This window comes from Macrosteles quadrilineatus, unplaced genomic scaffold, assembly GCF_028750875.1.
Source record: "Macrosteles quadrilineatus isolate MER2022 unplaced genomic scaffold, UCM_ALF_1.0 Scaffold_1__1_contigs__length_201487025, whole genome shotgun sequence".
NCBI classification, from domain to species: domain Eukaryota; kingdom Metazoa; phylum Arthropoda; class Insecta; order Hemiptera; family Cicadellidae; genus Macrosteles; species Macrosteles quadrilineatus.
In genome coordinates this window covers 81,240,690-81,258,528 of record NW_026542594.1, presented here as the reverse complement: position 1 = coordinate 81,258,528, position 17,839 = coordinate 81,240,690, and the positions used below count along the sequence as shown (strand labels likewise).

The 17,839-nt window shown below is 35.8% G+C and overlaps 1 protein-coding gene across 2 annotated transcripts in view; it reads right to left on the bottom strand.

Moving 5' to 3' along the window:
• Window positions 1-17,839, bottom strand: part of LOC128983672 (MMS19 nucleotide excision repair protein homolog) — a 147,664-nt gene that overhangs the window by 43,863 nt on the left and 85,962 nt on the right. For both annotated transcript variants that reach the window (XM_054403059.1, XM_054403060.1), the window contains one exon: window positions 14,624-14,795. In XM_054403059.1, coding sequence (XP_054259034.1) covers window positions 14,624-14,795 — 172 coding nt within the window. The remainder of the gene's footprint in view (window positions 1-14,623; window positions 14,796-17,839) is intronic.

Sequence of the window (17,839 nt, the reverse complement as noted above, 5' to 3'; positions counted from 1 at the left end):
GTGTTTGAGATGTTTAGTTCAAAATAACACATTTCCTGATAACGCAGATCCTTCACGGCAGGGGAAAACTACCTACATTTTAAAGTGAAATAGTATGTAGGCACCAACGAACAATATTTTTGTAAACAAACAACTCGTAATATATGACAGTTATAAACCAGCTGTTAATTAAAGCAGCATTGAAAACACTTTAAATAGCGTCGGCTGCTAGACTTTTTAAAAATTAAAACTTAATTTCTAAAAAACTGAAACCCTAAACTAAAATTATGGCTTCAACATTCCCTAGTTCTCAAAATTATCTTTCTTTCAACACAAAAATCATGAAAATCCGTCAAGTGGTTGATTCAGAATCGTGAAATAAAAAGACCCTGTTTCATTTTAATATTATAGATACCTTTTTTGCAGCTACTACTTATGTTTTATATAATTGAAAAAACTCTCATTTAAGGTCCATTTCCTATCCTGCGACTGTTACGGCTGGAGACGCTTGTCTTATTTCCTATGCCGCGACTGCTGCGACTCCCACGTGTAGTGTGACTAGTGCAGTTGCACTTTGACCGTCATGGAAGAAGCTTTGGCAGGGTACATTTTAATGGAAGAAGAGGAAGAAGAAGAACTATTAACGTGCCTTGTTAAAAACAGTGAGCAACAGCAAACTAACCCATTGTTCGTTGCACGACAAAATGATGGATTCCAAAGAATTCTTATTCATAGACATCTTCTTCAAGATGAAAGTATGTTTAGGAAGTTTTTTCGTGTCAATATATGTCAGTTTAATTACATTTTATCGTTAATCGGAAGTGATTTAGAAGGAAAACCATGTGATAAAGTGAAAAACCCCATAAGCCCTGCTGAGAAACTGGGATTGGCACTCAGGTAAGAATGCAGTAATACAAATTATAATTTCGTTACTTCAGTGTACTTTATTGAAAATAAGTTACATATGTAACACACCAAACTGCCAGTTTCTTTAGAAATCTGTCTCCAGACGTTTTCTCGCACATATGCATCCTTGTATTGGGGGTGTTTGGGGTTAAAAACAGATGGGTGTTGACGAACAAGCTCAATTAACCTTGAATCATCCATGATTTTGAAGGCACACACTTGAAACTCAGTATTAACTATCAAAAATCACACAATCAAACAACTCAGTATACTATCAATTCGCATCTCAACTCCGTATGTATGAACTATTTCGTTACAGCCGCGCGACTGAGCGACTGAACTGCTCACGGAGCAGTCCAGTCGCGACGGCTCGAGCCGCGCGGCTGTAGACGCTTGATAGGAAACGGTTGCATTTACTTTGCATTAAAGCAGTCAATTTTTTCAGCCGCGCGGCAAGAGTCGTAACAGTCGCAGGATAGGAAATGGACCTTAAAGTACCCTTAGTCGAAATTAAATAGTTACAAATAAATTGACAAGATTGTATTTACGTATATTTAACAAAAACAGCACAAAACGACATATAGCTTAAGTTGTAGAAATTTTATTACACTTTAATGACATACCCAAGCACTAAACTACTAAACCCGTAGGGGAACACCTCAAACTATGGTTTTTCTTAATAACTTCAAAAATTTACTAGACACTTACCGAATGGCCTCTCTCGTTTTGCGAAGTGGAAAATTGCGACCGCAGCAAACCATCATGTAGTAAAAAAACTCTCATTACAATTTTAATAACTTGATATTGTGAAATGGATACGATGCTAAAGCCAGACAAGTTTAGTGTAGATCCAAACTCATCATCTGCAAGTAAGGAATGGACACATTGGCACAAAACATTTCCGAATTTTGGTTACCAGCATCACACCACAACCATCCGACTCCGATAAACTCAAAATACTTATAAACTTTATTACTCCGGAAATCAACGAGTACATAAGTGAAAGCGGTACGTATAACGATGCTATATCTGTGCTAAGAAGTATCTATGTAAAACCTGTAAATGAAGTATATTCCAGACATAAACTATCTGCACGTCAGCAGCAACCTGAGGAGACTATTGACCAATATCTCCAGGCTTTAAAATTACTAAGTAAAGACTGTCAGTTTAAAGCTGTCACAACTGAAAAGAATAGGGATGATTATATCCGTGACACAATTATTGCTGGAATAAAATCTTCTGCAATTCGCCAGCGCTTACTAGAAAATGTTTCGTTGACACTAGATCAGGCATATAGTCAAGCCAGATCCCTAGAACTTGCACATGAGCAATCATTAGCTTTTCAATCTTTCCAATCTATAGTAAATGCAACTTCGTCCTAAGAAACTCAAGAGAGCAATCAGAATGTTGATGCAACTTCAAGCAGTTTATAAAAGTGTTCTCTAGCTGCTGTGACTGAAAAATGTTTCTTTTGCGGTAATCTAAGACATCCTAGGGTCAAATGTCCAGCTAAAAATACCATTTGTCATAACTGTGGTAAACAGGGGCATTTTGCAAAGGTCTGCAGGGCAGGTAAACTACAAACCAAGCAATTGGATAAATCTAAAGAAGTAATGAACTCTATTGACCTAGCAGCTTCGCCCGGTGGGTTAACAAAGAGTACAGTACAAGCCCTAGTTAATGGTAAATCTGTCTCTGCTTTGATAGATACGGGAAGCTCTCTAAGTTTTATAAACAAATCTACTGCTCTTAATTTAGGTATTCCTATAAAACCAGGTAGGGTTACTGTCTCAATGGCTACTACATCAATCACATCCGACATAACAGGTCAATGCAAAGTAAATCTTGTCATTCTTGATCACTTTTACAAGCAAGTTAATCTTTCAATGTTACCAGATCTTTGTGCAGATATAATTGTTGGACATGATATTTTGAAAAACCATGCAAGTATTAAAGTAGTCTTTGGTGGCAACAAGTCACAACTAACCGTATGTAGCGTGGCAGCCTCAACTGAAGAACCGGTATCTTTGTTTTCTAATTTAAAACCGGAATGTAAGCTAATCGCAAATCAAGTATCATCGCCATAGCACCGATAGTAACGATGATTTAAAGTTTATTGAAAACGAAGTAAGTTAATTGCTTAAAGACGATGTTATAGAGCCTAGTATGTCTCCATGGAGGACTCAAGCATTAGTAGTTACTACTGAAAATCATAGAAAAAGAATGGTCATTGACTACTCCAGGACTATAAATCGTCTTACATTACTGGACGCTGAAGTGAAAGGTAAAACTCACACCACAGTTAAACATAGATACTTTATTAGCCAAGATCCCAAAAGTAAGTCTTCAAGCTCAAAACAACAATACAATAAAAACAAACATCAAATATGCAACATATGATAGCAATTATAAAAATACCAAACAGCACAGACGCTTACCCACTACCTAGAATCGATGATATCGTTAACAAAGTTGCAAATTATGAGTTTTTCAGTACTATCGACTTGAAAATTGCGTACCACCAAGTAAAGATAAGAAATGAAGAAAAGCACTACACAGCTTTTGAGGCCTGTGGTCAACTCTACCAGTTTAAGCGTATCCCGTTTGGGGTCACTAATGGGGTGGCAGCATTCCAACGTGTAATTGACCAAGTCATCCGAACAGAACAGTTACAAGACACTTACGCCTATCTTGATGATGTCACAATCTGTGATTTACCTCCAATTTACCTCCACCCAGAGACACCGCATCACTGAGGAGGACCCTTGGTATGTTTTCACATTATACATCACTTATACCAGATTATGCTACCAAAGTGATTCCACTTGCGCGTACTACATTCCCTTTGTCCAAAGCAGGGCTCCAGTCTTTCGAAACTATAAAAAGTGAAATCATCGGATCTGTAGAAAGCTGCATTGACCCTGAAGCACAGTTCATCGTAGAAACTGATGCATCTGAGAGTACCATTGCTGCTACTTTGACTCAATCGAACCGTCCAGTCGCATTCTTCTCAAGGATACTTTCTCCAGCAGAACAAAGACATTCAAGTGTCGAAAAAGAAGCACAAGCCATTGTGGAAGCACTGCGGAAATGGCGTCACTATTTGGTTGGTAAACATTTCAAGCTGATTACTGACCAGAGGTCGGTTTCTTTTATGTTCGATAACAACTGTCATGGCAAAGTGAAAAATGAAAAGATAATGAGGTGGAAACTGGAATTGTTGTGCTTTCATTATGATATTGTATATAGACCCGGTAAAGATAATATGGCTGCAGATGCCCTGACCAAGTTTGATTTATGTTCTTCAATCCAAAATCAAGAAAAACTGTTGATTGATTTACATGCGAATCTATGTCATCCAGGTGTGACACGTTTGTACCACTGGGTTTGGAGTAAAACTTGCCCTACCCGATTGATGAAATCAGACGAATAACAAACCCCTGCAATGTGTGTGCTGCTGTGAAGCCTAGATTCTTCAAACACAAAGGGATTTTGATTAAAGCCACTTCTGCATTTGAACGACTGAATATTGATTTCAAAGGCCCGCTGCCTTCATCAAGTCGAAACCGATACTTATTAGTAATAGTAGACGAGTTTTCACGGTCCCCTTTCGCTTTCCCTTGTTCAGACATGTCATCGTCAACAGTTAAGTCGAAACTAAAAACATTATTTTCTACTTTTGGGGTTCCTAGTTACATACATTCGGACAGAGGAACATCATTTCTGAGCCAAGACTTAAAAAGCTACTTGAACTCACTTGGAATCTCAACTAGTAGAACCACTGCGTACAATCCAGCAGGTAATGGGCAAGTTGAAAGGTATAACGGCATTCTATGGAAAACAATTGAACTGGCGTTGAAATCACTTAACTTAGAAATAAACCAATGGGAGACAGTTTTAGAGGATGCCCTCAGCTCAGTGAGATCTTTACTTTGCACAGCCACAAATCAAACTCCTCACGAGCGTATGTTCTTACATCCACGTAGATCTGGGAACAATGGTGTTTCAGCTCCTTCATGGCTTCTCAATTCCGGCCCTGTCTACTTGAAGAGATTCAATCGTAAGTCCAAGTATGAGCCACTTGTTGAAGAGGTCCAACTTCTTCACGGGAATGCCGAGTATGCTCATGTTAAGTTGCCTGACGGAAGAGAAACTACCGTGTCTACACGTCATCTTGCTCCGGTTGGTGAGTACCAAACCGACATAGAGCAAACCGATTTTGAGAGTGATGAAAATATTCTATTACCCACTTCTCAACCTGAACCTGAATACTTTCCTAGTCCATCATCAACACAGAACCAAGAAGATGAAATGAATACTACTGCCGAGAATTTACAACCTAGACAAGAAGCTTCTAGAAGAGAGAACCATAACACATATCCGAGAAGAAGTTTCAGAAGCAGAAGACCTCCTAATTATTTAAATGACTACGTTCATTAACATTAGGGAGGAAGAATGTAGTAAAAAAAACATGTGTCTTCAATTCCTTATTATTGTTTTGTTGTGTTTGTAAACAAGTCCATTTTAATTCAATGTAGTATTGTTCAAGTTATTAAAAACCTTTCTAAAGGTGATATGTAGTGTTACAGTATCGCAAGTTAAATTAAAATATAATTTTAATTAGGGGTGTGCGAAGCAGCAAAAAATTTTCGATTCGAAGCAACGATTCGATGCAATTCGATTCGAAGCAATACGGTATTTTTCTATTCATAATTGTCAATTGAGTGGATTAACAATAAACTAGTTGCTCTGCCCGTGCTTCGCTACGGGGTGAGAATGCAGAAAAGAATAATTTGGTTTTACTTTAAGATACTATAATATACTATAAGGAGTATACTATAAGTATACCATTTTGCTCACTTATATCTTCTCTATGATACCAGTAGGGCAATACATCCTCTGGAATCTTAGATTTTTCTGGCCAACCTTTCACACAATACTGTGACACATGTTTTAGAGTTTCATCTTTCATTGTTTCTTGATTTATTTCTCGCAACCTTTCATCCGAAACTGATGGTAGAGTAGTGTCAATGTTTTGTATATAAGTAAGGATTTCCTCTGTAAGTTCCCATTCCTCTTCAGAGTTCTCTGTGTCTCGAGACAGTGCATCAGCCAAAATCAACTGTTTACTGGGCGTGTAGGTAATGTCATACGTATATCTCATCAGTCGGAGTCGTATTCTCTGAAGCCTGGGAGCAATATTGTCCAAGTCTTTTATCTTGAATATGGAGAGCAAGGGCTTATGGTCTGTCTCAATATGCAAATGCAACCCTAAAATGAGGTGTTCAAACCGTTCACACCCCCAAGCAATCGCTAGAGCTTCTTTTTCTATTTGAGCCCAATTACGTTCGGCTGATGACAAACTTCTCGAAGCATAGGCCACCGGACGTTTAGTTCCATCTTCTTGAAGCTGAAGTAGTGCAACTCCAATACCGTATGACGAGGAATCCGCTGAGAGGAAGGTTTCTTTAGAAATGCTGTATAAAGCGAGACACGGTTCGGACATCAATGACAGTTTAATTTTTTCCAAAGCTTGGTCTTGATCAGGCCCCCAAACAAATTCTGTATTTCTTTGCAGTAAAGCATGTAGTGGATGAACTATGGTCGACAAATTACGAATAAACTTGGCTACGTAATTGACAACACCTAGAATTCTCCTTAGTTCTTTAACATTAGTTGGCGTCTTGAGTTTTTGGATAGCCTCAACACGAGAGGGGTCTGGCTTAATACCATTTTTAGTTACAAGGTGGCCTAGTAAACTGATACTGTCATGCCGGAACACACATTTTGATCTATTAAGTGTCCAGCCCTTTTCCTGGAGCCTACACAAAACACGATGTAAATTTTTGTCATGTTCTTCCATATCTTTCCCGTATGTAGTTATGTCATCGAAATGGCAGACAACACCTTGAAGGCCTTCAAGTGATTCAGACATTTGACGCTGGAATACTTCTGAACCAGTGGAAATCCCGAAAGGAAGTCGTAAAAATCTGAACCTTCCAAAAGGTGTGATGAAAGTAGTCAAATATGAAGCTTCTTCTGTTATGGGTATTTGCCAATAACCCGAGTTAGCATCTAGTTTCGAGAACACCTTAGCACCATCTAATTGTCCCAGAGTGTAGTCTACAGAGGGCACAGGATATAGTTCTCGTTTAACACTCTCATTAAGTTTAGTAAAATCTACGCAAAGTCTTATTGAATTGTCCTTTTTAGGGACAATGACAAGAGGTGAACACCAGTCAGTCGGAGTGTCTACTCTCACGATAACACCTTTATCCAACATTGCATCTAGTTCTTTTTTTACAGCATCTTTATAGGGTAGGGGAACACGCCTTGGAACTTTGAGAGAGTACGGTTCAGCGTTTGGCTTTAATTTTATATTATAATGAGCTTGTGTATCACCAAGACCGCTGAAAAGTTTAGGGTATGATGTAAAAGGATCAAATGAGCCAGTTGAGTTGACTCGAAACATCCTTTTAACTAGACCCAATTTTTCACTAACTTCATTGCTCAAAAGGGTTCTATCAGCACCAGATATTACATAAAACTGAGACTTACAATATTGATTCTTGTACTGGATTGTACCCTCGAATACGCCTAAGATATTAAGGACAGATCCGTCAGGCCCAATTAAAGCTTTGTTACTTGAATTTAGTGGGTACATAAATAATTTCAACTTATAGAGTGATTGGGGCAAGACACAAACGTCAGCTCCAGTGTCTATCTTAGCTTGAATACATACTCCATTTAGTTTAACTTCAGCAGACCATTTTGCCTTAGGATTCTTTTGAGGATTAACAGACCCCACAAATTTGTCACTCTTAATAACTTCATCTTGAAGAGGGTTTGAATTTATTTCCTTGACATTTTTGAACTGGCAACATTTAGCAAAATGGCCCTTCCTGTTACAGTTTCGACAGAAAATATTCCGGGCAGGACATTTTGGTCGTTCATGTTGAGCGTTACCACACCACTGGCATTGATTATAGTAATTGGTACTGGACGCTTTGGAATCAACTGGAGGTTTCTGAGCAAATTTAGTGCCCCAAGTCCTTGAAGTGACTTTATCTGCAGTTAGTGCATGTTCAGAAGACCCGGACCTCATCAATGATTGTTGCATTTTAACCTATTCGGCTTGCTTAACATTTGAGACAGCAGAATTAAGGGTTAGATCTGAATTCATTTGTAGTTTTTCAGATAAACTTTTGTCTCTAATCGCTACAACAAGTTGATCTCGTATAGCCTCATCTTTAAAAGAAGCAGGAAAATCGCATCTAGAAGCCATCTCATGAAGATCATGAATCAAACTTTCAACACGCTCTTCCTCATGTTGAACCCTAGTATGAAACATGTACCTCTCAAAGATTACATTTTTAGAAGGAGCGAAATATGTATCAAATTTTTTTTAAACAGTTTTGAAACTTTTACATTCCTCAGATGTCAAATTAAATGATTCAAATATGCTTTCGGCCTTTTCACCCATCATATATAGTAAGGTGTTTACCTGATATGGTTCGTCTTCATTGGTGAGCCCAGATACCGCATGAAAGCGCAAGAAACGGGTTTTCCATTTAGACCAGTTTTCTCCTTTAAAATCAAAATGTTCTGGGGTAGGAACACTAAAACTTTTCATCTTCATGTACTGTATATTGCTAAAACAATAAAAAGCCCGCTGCCACCATGTAGTGTTATCGCAAGTTAAATTAAAATATAATTTTAATAAGACAAATACTTTATTAGGTAGCTTTTTACAATAAACCAGATTCAGAATGTTTACCAACAAAAACTAAACAAATAATATTCTAACACCATATGTTTTCAAACACATATGAATAACAACACAGATAAAAGTTCTTTTTCATTCATTCTTACTCTCATTACACATCACGAATGCAGGACGTCACCGCAATCACAAGAAATCATCACGGCTGTTACCGTGATACAGAAAATCATCACGTATTTCGCCGCAATTGAGATATGTTCAGAGATATGGCCGCAATCACAAATATAGTTATGGATGCTGAGATAATCACAGGAGATTGTCGCGGATGTTGCCGTATAACGTGACTGAAATTATTATTATGTCGTTTTGTGCTGTTTTGTTGAATATATATGTAAATACAATCTTGTTTATTTATTTGTAACTGTTTATTTTTAGGCAGCCACAGTTACAGTATTTACTGCTTTACTGTTTTTTGATTAAAAGGTACTCACTATCAAAATGTTATATACTACCACCATTGAATATCCTGTATAACACTATGACTATATTCAATATTGAATACAACATTGTATCGGATATAAAACGCTAAATAGTGTTATATATTCAATGCTAATTCGTAATGATTGTCATTCAAAAGTCTTTGGGAAATTACAAGAAAACATATGATTTGGTAAAATAAAACACTTCCAGCTTGCACGTGACGTCACTATGCACACACCTTCTTTTATACGCTTTGGACAGGCTCTGGCTAGTGGCAGTGCGGCATGCTCTGTTGTGTTTTTATTCTTAAACGTCATGAGCAAACTTAATATTTAATTATCATTTGAACATTTTAATTCCTTTGCAATAATCAGCTCAGTGAGATCTTTACTTTGCACAGCCACAAATCAAACGCCATGTCCATGAAGGGATGGAAATTAAGGGTAATTGGGCTGAGTCCCAAGGGAATTTAGCTCGTCAGATACTAGTGGTCGAAAACTCTACCAAAAATATGTAATGTACAGACTTATCTATTTTCACCCCACAGTGTAAATAAAACATGTGATTTTTTTCAGTGAATTTTTTCAGTTTGTTTTGATTTCCTGTTTATATTGCGTTGTTATTTCGTCACCAGCATGGCAACCCATAAGACAAATGTAGATTTTTTTTTAAATTTTTAAGTAATTTTTTGTGGTTATTTTTGAGCCTATTTTAATTTGTAAAGGGATTTTGCACATCTACAGAAAAATATCATTCTAACAGTATACGTAGATATTCCCTGCGATAAACAAGAGCTGAGAAAAAAGTTTTTTAGAAACATGCTTGCCTATTAATATATAGATACCTAATTACAGATTTTTGTTTGTGTTTTGTGTTTCTTAAAAAATAAATTATTATTCGTTTTTTTGGCCGACTCGATCTTGGCCCGAACAAATCTCTAACCCGACCTGGTCTCTCGGGCCTTCCGCTGGCCCAACCCAACCCGAAAAAATTTTAAAGGGTAATTGGGCTGAGTCACAAGGGAATTTAGCTTGTTTTTTTATGGCTTATCTACAAACCAAGACCTTTCTTTGGACACCCCTACCAAGTTTATACAATCAGCCGTTCTCTCAAATTAGTTGTGACAAAAAAGCCGGGTTTTTTCTTCCATAAGAATAACATGGGAAATGGGAATGGAATTTTAAAGACAACTGGGGCAGAGCCCGAGGGAATTTACCTCATTTCTTTTTTGATGGCTAATCTACAAAGACCTTTCTTTAGACACCTCTACCAAGTTTATACGCCCAGCCGTTCTCTCAAATTAGAGGAAACATAGAAAAACAGATTCAAATCAATATATACAGACTTTGTATTGCCGTTTGAAAATAATTCAGGTTACTGCAAAATGAATAACAATCAGTCGTTTGTTGCGTAGTGAAATTCTTGCCAATAGATTTAACATTAATCCTTGTGTAGCCTACACTTTTAAAACAATTAATTTAATAGTCAAATAAGAAGCCTATAAGGTGCTTGGAGAACATGAAACGATGCTGTTTACAAAAAAAAAAAAAAAAAACAACTACAAAATAAGTATACCAATGAAAATTACACCAGCTTGATTTAGGCCTACATGTAAATTTGTAAAAATATCTGTGGTCTGTGGGTATGATGATTAGTGACGTCATATGATAGTTGGCAAAACTAATTTTTACCTTGCTGCATCACGGGCCCAGTCTGGGTGTACTGTTAACAAAGTTACACCCGGTTCCATGTGTAATATTAAAATATATACCTCGGGCCGTGGTAATGACCTCAGTGTCGCAAATATGTGGCGATCGGTAGCGAATGTGTTAAAGGCAGGAGATATAAAATATATCCCCGTGACCGTGAAAGATGTTCACTATTCCAACATGAACATAGGAAATGTTTACGATTGCTCCGCGATCTTGGAAGATAACCAACGTGGCCGCGGGAGACGAAGATGACTCCGCAAACACGGAAGATGCTCACGATTTTGTCATAACCAAGGACAGTATCTTTCATTTTTACCGCAATCGCAGATGTCGTTTGGACCAATTATAGTAAAAAATATAATGTTATACGATAAAGATAATATTTTAATTAGGGATGGTCAAGTCTCGAAATTTCGGGAAATTTTTGGGAAATTTTAAATCTTGTTACACGAGACGAGATTTCTTTTTGGCCGAGATTTTTATCGAGACGAGAATAAAAAAAAAAAAAATAAATAAAAACGCCTGCAGAAAGTCAATGCAATACCCGCAATACAGGAACGTGTTGTAGTTGCGTTTCCAATGCGAAGGCGTTCTTATTTAATTAATTCTTGAAATGTAAATATTACTTTAATTATTTTAATAATATAACTTTAATAACATTTGAGAAGTTTTGTTAAGTGTAAGCAGTGTGAGGAATGTTTTATTACTATAAAAAGTAAAAACAAGTAACTATTTTATAAAAATTAATATTGCTTTTATTTTATGATTTATTTTATTTTAGGATAAGTTGAACTCTATCCTAACTGATATCACTATGTTTCCTAATCGTAGGCATTTTTAATAAGTTAGGCGTGATTAATAAAAAAATGTTATGCTGATGTTTTTTAATAAAAGATTGTAAATATTCTTGCCTATAATCATTATTTTTGTATTTAAACAGTCATCTAACAATGTTACAAAATCAGGTAAAAATTTTGAACATGCATTTCCCGTTGTGTATGAGAAGGGAAATCCCGTCTCGATCTCGTCTCGAAATTTTATGAGAAATAAAAAATCTCGTCTCGTCTCGTCTCGAACTAAAAATCCAATCTCGTCCATCCCTAATTTTAATACTGTATTTTATACAAAGATATTATCTCCTAAATAAAGAAATATATTAAAAGGAGTGACAATTAAAAAAAAACCCTGATTTGTGGTACTTCTTGGAATGCTCAAATGCTTATTACGAATCTCCAACTCATAAAAGCGTAAAATTTTAAAAGCTTAAAGGAAAATTTTATTTAGCATAATTCAGTTTTTCTCAAATAAAAAAATAGATTACATTCAAATTAGTTGCAGTAGCCTGCATAAGCTAATTTAATCAGTCAGTAATAAAAAATACCTACATTATAATGTATATATATTTTTAGTTCTGTTCACTTTTTAGGGTTACTTTTTTAATAAATGCCATGGTACCCTTTTTTAAATAATTTAAAAAATTAAGTTATTTAAAAAAAAGGGTACTATGGTATTTATCTTTTCATCTAAGCCGCCCCAGGGCCCCAACTATGGCAGTACGCCACTGACTTTATGACCAAAATCTTCACCCAATCCCAGGAAAAATTGTTTTACAAAACTCTCAGCAACTATATTTCAAATATTGTAAAACTATAGTCTGTCTAAAATAATTGTGCGGTTGGAATTCAACATATGATTTCCCTATCATGGTAAATCTCCCACTCATTTACCCTTTTCTATACTAAAATCCCCATAACAATCATCTGTTTCATATTGCAGACAGGTTTTTTAAGAAGCATCTGTTTATTAAGATTGAACTACACATATAATAAAACTATAGGATTTATTTTAACAATAAATAATCTACGCATAAATTTTAGTTTCACTAGAAGTTTTGTTATAATGTAATATACATAATCCTGGACTAACATTTATGCTTTTGATGGATTGTTTTAAATACAATTTCAGTTCTGGTAATGTAACTATACATTATTAAATTAGTTAATATCGTGGTGAACTGGTTTCAAAATTCTAAAGCGATTCTTCACTTCTTTATTTACCGTAGTTATTATTTGAATACCGTCGGTAATAGGAACTTTGTCAATGTCTCTAGCGGAGCCCTAAGGTCAGATCAAGATGAAACCTATTGGGTTATCCTGTTAATGCCTGAATTATCAGTGTACAAAATTAAAATTGCTAGGTAAATGACAAGTAGGAGCATTCAATTTTCTTTTACTGAGGATAAACTAACATAACAAATTGATCGTACTATTTGAATGAACGAGTTATGTTTGGAGATACACACAAACCAACCACAGGCACCTCAGCTTGCGCATGCGCAGAAAGCTCTGGAAGCACTATCCGAGGTAACTGTTGTACTTCCCAACTTCTGATGTGTTAGCTTCTGACATACAATTTTGTCAGCTTGAGACAGAGAGAAAGAGAACGACTCGACTTTGCTCCAGTTCATTAAATCGTTTGATGTATAAGAATTTGTATTACATTATAAAACTTTCCAGAGTAATGAGTTTCTAATCCATTAAAAAACTATTCTTACATTATCCTCAGCATGTTTATTTAATACTTTTGCCAATATAAACGAGCGATATATATTTTTATTTTTAATGCTTTGAATAATAATTATTATCACTAAATTACTCTTTTCGTTGGTTGTCGTGTCGTGTCGTCGTCAATAATGTCGTCTGATTCTGACTGATGTCAGATGTTACACTGAATCGGTCACAGGGATAATAATTAATTGTAACCTACCACTAGCTTACCTAACTAAGTTTGAGTGTTGCTATTAGCAGTGTGGGATGATTGCACTGGACAGTTTAGCGATCTATTTCAGAAAAATAAAGTTTAAAATAAATCAAACCCTAGGATCTGTTATTAAGTTTTGGCCGTTTTGAGATGGATGCTTTCAGGGCTCAGTTTAGCCTAGCCTGAACAACTGGATTAGTAGCTTGACTTAGTGGTTCATCCATGTTTAGTTTATTAACACTAATCAATGCCTAATCTAGATTATACATGCCTTATTCTACTCCGTTTTAAAACTAATATACATAGGCATAAGCTTTAATTTTTGTATTAAATACTGGGTACATCATTAAGGTAACTCGGTTAGGTTGCTTTTTATAAATTAATAATTTCATGAATCACTAATACCCTATATCATCTAAATATAGGTATATTGTATGTGTGTTCAGTACATAATGACACTCTCTCAAAAAAGTACTAATCCTAACCCAAATAAAATATAGGTAGGTAGCTTTAGGCCTACAGAGGATGAGTGCTTATATTTATATCACTTATATTTATATCTCTGTGGTTAGGTTTTAGTTATGTTTGCCTTAAAATGGCTATAAGTTTAGGACTAGATGTCAAATAAACTCCCAATTAACTTTTAGTTTCTCTGTAAAAATTAGGGATACATCTGTTCAACATACTAAATTATTTGTTTATTAAGCTCAAAAAAATATTTTGGAAAGAAATTGTAAAATATTGCTTTAGGAGTAAAAAATAGGAGAACCCAATTTTTACTCCGTAAAACCTTGTTCTCATAGGCATACTTGTTTGCAAACTTGTTCAAATAAATGCAGATTTACTCGTTTTTGTACCAAATTGTATCGAAATCGGATGATTTTTACTTGAGTTATCAAGCTAACAGAACAGACACACATAATGGATTTAACGCATGGTGTTTTTGACCTCTGGGGACATCAAAACAAAAAAGTAAATCGGTCCTAGGTTCAGGTCTTACTATGAGAACTACAGTAACAGCTTGTTCCCTATTTGGAAAGTTTGTTAAAAGTAAATTACTTACTGTCAGCAGATTTGTTTATAATAGAAGCCAGCAATTGCAGAGCATAAGTGCGGGAAAGCTCACTCTCAAAGCAGTTCATGGCTACTGGTACAATATAAGTCATAATTTCTTCTGGCGTCAGGATGGTAACTTGAGGCCATAATGGACCAAGGAGAGCTTCAAGAAACACCACCTGCAATAATAATGTTTTGTTTTTAATGGTGACAGGGTAGCTGGGAATGATTCACCAACTAGTTTACTTATAAACCAGGTTTAGGCAGCAGACAAAATTTATTTAAATAATTTAACTTATTTAATTTTAGAACTCCAATAATTATCCGAATTAATTGGGACCATTTGATTATCCATTTTGATACGGTAATAAACAATTCGGATAGTTGGATATTTACCGAAATTCAGATTCTTTTAAAGAAAATAGGCCGAGTCATGCTGAGCTTTTACTATTGCGATCGCAAAACGTGTCTGCGACAATTTCGCAATTGGATAAAAATTTACCCTTTTGCCGCGATTATGGAGTACGATTATGATTTTCCGTGACCACGAGGGACGATGATGGTGTCTAAACAGCCGTGGGATTTAATTAATTAGCACTATAATTATAATACAATTATAATTATAGAATTATAATACATTATGCTGCAATGGCAAAAAATGATGACGATGTTACCGTCACCGCGAGAGAGGATGATGGTATCTACACGACTCTGGGATATGTTAATCATTTTGCCGCAATCGCGAAAAAACTATGACGATGTTTCCTGACCGCGCGAGACGATGATGGTGTCCAAACGACCGTGGACTACATTTATCATTTTGCCGAGATCGTGAAGAACGATGATGTTTCGGTGACTGCAGGAGACGATGATCGTGACTACACAACCGTGGGATAAATGTATAATTTTGCCGCAATGGCAAAAAACTATGACTATGTTACCGGAACCGTTAGAGACGATTATGGTGTCTCACGACCGTGGGATATGTTCATTATTTTGCCACGATTGTGAAAAAACAATGACAATGTTTCCGTGACTGCGGGAGACGATGGTGTGAACACAATTGCGAGACATGTTTTGGAATTTGCCGCGATGACGGCTTCTGCCTTCTTTAATAACAATTCTTATTACTGATGTTTTATATTTTTTAATTTTTATATCTGTAAGCGATTCAGATAATTGGCGATTCGGATAATTGGAGTTCGGATGATTGTAGTTATACTGTATAAGTTATTTAATTTTTTAAGGAAAAATCATTTAGGTTGACTGCTGTTTATATTGTGGTAGAAAGGCTTTTCAACAGGCATACCTGGTGAATTATAGTATATTTCATCACTAGGGCCCAAAGTTTCTCTTTTTGACCCGAGGTCATGTTTTACGATCGAGGTTGGAAAATGAGCGAGGGCTAAAAAGACACTTTTTGCCCGTGTGGTGAACTATATTTTTCGTCATATTGCATCATTAATTAAAAAACTGAGCTAGAAAACAGAATAATTTGTATGTAAAGATAACCTCTCAAAACGACTTCCAGCTTGTTTTCAATTATACTAATGCAAATAAGCAGATGTTTAGTTTAGTATGTCATCCATTTGTCTATTACGATTGTGTACATTATACCATCGATATATCGAACGATCGACAACAATAGGCTAACACCTTACCTAATAAATCAATCGATAAATAATTTCGATCGATATGATTGCCACAATCGGAATTTACACGTTTAAAAACACACAACAATAAAACTTACAACCAACCATAACATGATGAGCTGTTGTAATCAGCTGTTTACAACAGCTGATTATTACTCCATAGGAACTAAAAATGATTTTTACTCCCTAGAGAGTAAAAATGCTACTTTAGACCCGCACCGCATGAAATTAAAAACGGCTGTTTTTGCTGCAGTATGATGAAAAATATGTTTATGAATATACAGTGTGTAAATTAAGTCTTAAAAACAAATCTGTATTTTTAAAACCGAAATAGATAGAAATATTCTGCTTGTGGCAAAAATATTTAACGAAAGTTCCGCAATTTTTTACATCAAAAATATTTTTTAACCCCCTAACAGGGTAGGGGGTAGGGGTGACTTATTTTTTTCAAATAGCAACCCCTATTGAGTGACCCCTCATTTTGAAGTGTTTGTAAAAACAATGACGCAAACCCGAGGTAGATATCTCACCCCTAGCCTAAATTTTGAGTTATCCGACCTAGGTCCGGTCCCATTAGGGTCGATTAAGAGGGGGTCTACTGTATTTAGGCTAGGGGTAAAATATCCACCTCGGGTTTGCGTCACTGTGTTCTTTTGACAAACTCTTCAAAATGAGGGGTCACTCAATAGGGGTTGTTATTTAAAAAAAATTATCACCCTCACCCCCTACCCTTTTAAAGGGATTAATAAAAAATATTGTTGATGTAAAGAATTGCGGAACCTATGTTAACAATCAATTCCACAAACAGAATATTTCTATCTACAGTAGACCCCCTCTTATTAACAATGGGTTGTTAATAAGAGTGTTAATAATGTGATGGGTTGTTATTGAGTCTTGCCTAGTATTATAATATATTCCACTGAAAGTAGGCCTATTTGAGTTAACCGTGTTTTGTGTTTATTTGTGACTTTTCTATCAATACGAAAAAGGAAGAGCAGTTTCTTTTATAAATAATGCAAGTGTGACTTAAAAATAATGATTATATAATTTCAAATGAATAGCACTCCATTATGTTATGATTTTAGGGATTGCCCGTTTTAACCGACCTTTTGAGTTATATTATACGACCTAGGTCGGTTAAGAGGGGGTCTACTGTATTTTGGTTTAAAAAAATACAGATTTGTTTCCATTGTTTGTGAAATTGGTGCTTTTTTACATACGGTAAATCAAATTTTGGAATACCTGCCATTTTGCCTAGGGGTGATCCAGTTTGGCTTTGCGTTCTTTGTGTTTCTTTTGACAAATCCATCAAAATGAGGGGTCACTCAATAGGGGTTGCTATTTGAAAAAAATAAGTCACCCCTACCCCCTACCCTGTTAGGGGGGTTAACAATATTTTTGATGTAAAAAATTACGGAACTTTCGTTAACAACCAATGCCACAAACAGAATATTTCTATCTATATCAGTTAAAAAAAATACAGATTTGTTTCAAGACTTAATTTACACACTGTATCTGAAAATGAACAGTGTCAGCAATATCTGTACATAATCTGATATCCCATTAGCTTG